The 858-nt window shown below is 60.5% G+C and overlaps 1 protein-coding gene across 1 annotated transcript in view; it reads left to right on the top strand.

Annotated features, from left to right (window-relative positions):
* The first annotated feature begins 210 nt into the window (after positions 1–210).
* The window catches only part of HPSE2 (heparanase 2 (inactive)), a 106,681-nt gene continuing 106,033 nt past the window's right edge, over positions 211–858 (top strand). The window contains exon 1 of the mRNA XM_031061533.1: positions 211–470. Within this exon, the coding sequence (XP_030917393.1) occupies positions 211–470 (260 nt within the window). The remainder of the gene's footprint in view (positions 471–858) is intronic.

Here is an 858-nt window from a genome sequence, read left to right as displayed (position 1 = left end):
TGGAGCCTGCATCTCTTAAAGGGGCGGTGCTGGCTGCAAGGAGTCTTGGCACCGGCTGCGAGAAAGGCTGGTCAGGGGCGTGAGTTCCCCTCCACCAACACCAAAACATTGCAAAAAAAGGCAGAGCGCCCCACACTTTAGATAAGGACAATTAGCCACCAGCGAGCCCCTGCAGACAGCGAGTTAATTAGGGGTTTCCTGCTCTCCGGCATGCCCTGTCCCAGCTCCTGCCCCCCAGGGCTCTTAGCCCTGATGGCACCTGGGCTGGCCCTCATGGCCACCTTCTCGCTGCCTTCCCAGGCTGGGGACAGGAGAGCACTGCCGGTGGAGAAACCTCCAGGTGTGAAGGGAAGAACTCTCATTCTCCTTGATGTCAACACCAAGAGCCCTGTCAGGATAATCAGTGAGAATTTCCTCTCCCTGCAGCTGGACCCCTCCATCATTCATGATGGCTGGCTCGATTTCTTAAGGTAAGGCAGGAGCCCCCCGGCGCCCTCCCCACGCCGCCCGCGGGGCGCCCCGGCGGCCCCGCCGCCCAGCCCTGCCGCGCTCCGCGCTGCTGGCGGCGCTTGTTGTGACGGAGGGAGCGAGGCCATGGTTTCCATTAAGATGCACATGTTTGCAATGGAGAAAGCGTTTCGGAGACTTATCAGTTATGACTGCAAAAATGTCGTGCTCCCCTCGCTCCAGCAACCGCTCCTCTGCAAAAAAGCACAACACGGGGCCGAGGCAGCACAGGGAGAAAAAAAATCAAAATGGAACAAAAAACAGCAGCAGGAACGGGGCCGCCTGCCGAGCCGAGCCGAGCCTTCCCCGGGTCCCGACGGGCAGAGAGCGGGTGTCGGCCAGGGCTTCCGA

This window comes from Geospiza fortis, unplaced genomic scaffold, assembly GCF_000277835.1.
Source record: "Geospiza fortis unplaced genomic scaffold, GeoFor_1.0 scaffold130, whole genome shotgun sequence".
Lineage (NCBI taxonomy): Eukaryota > Metazoa > Chordata > Aves > Passeriformes > Thraupidae > Geospiza > Geospiza fortis.
This window is presented reverse-complemented; position numbering and strand designations above follow the sequence as displayed.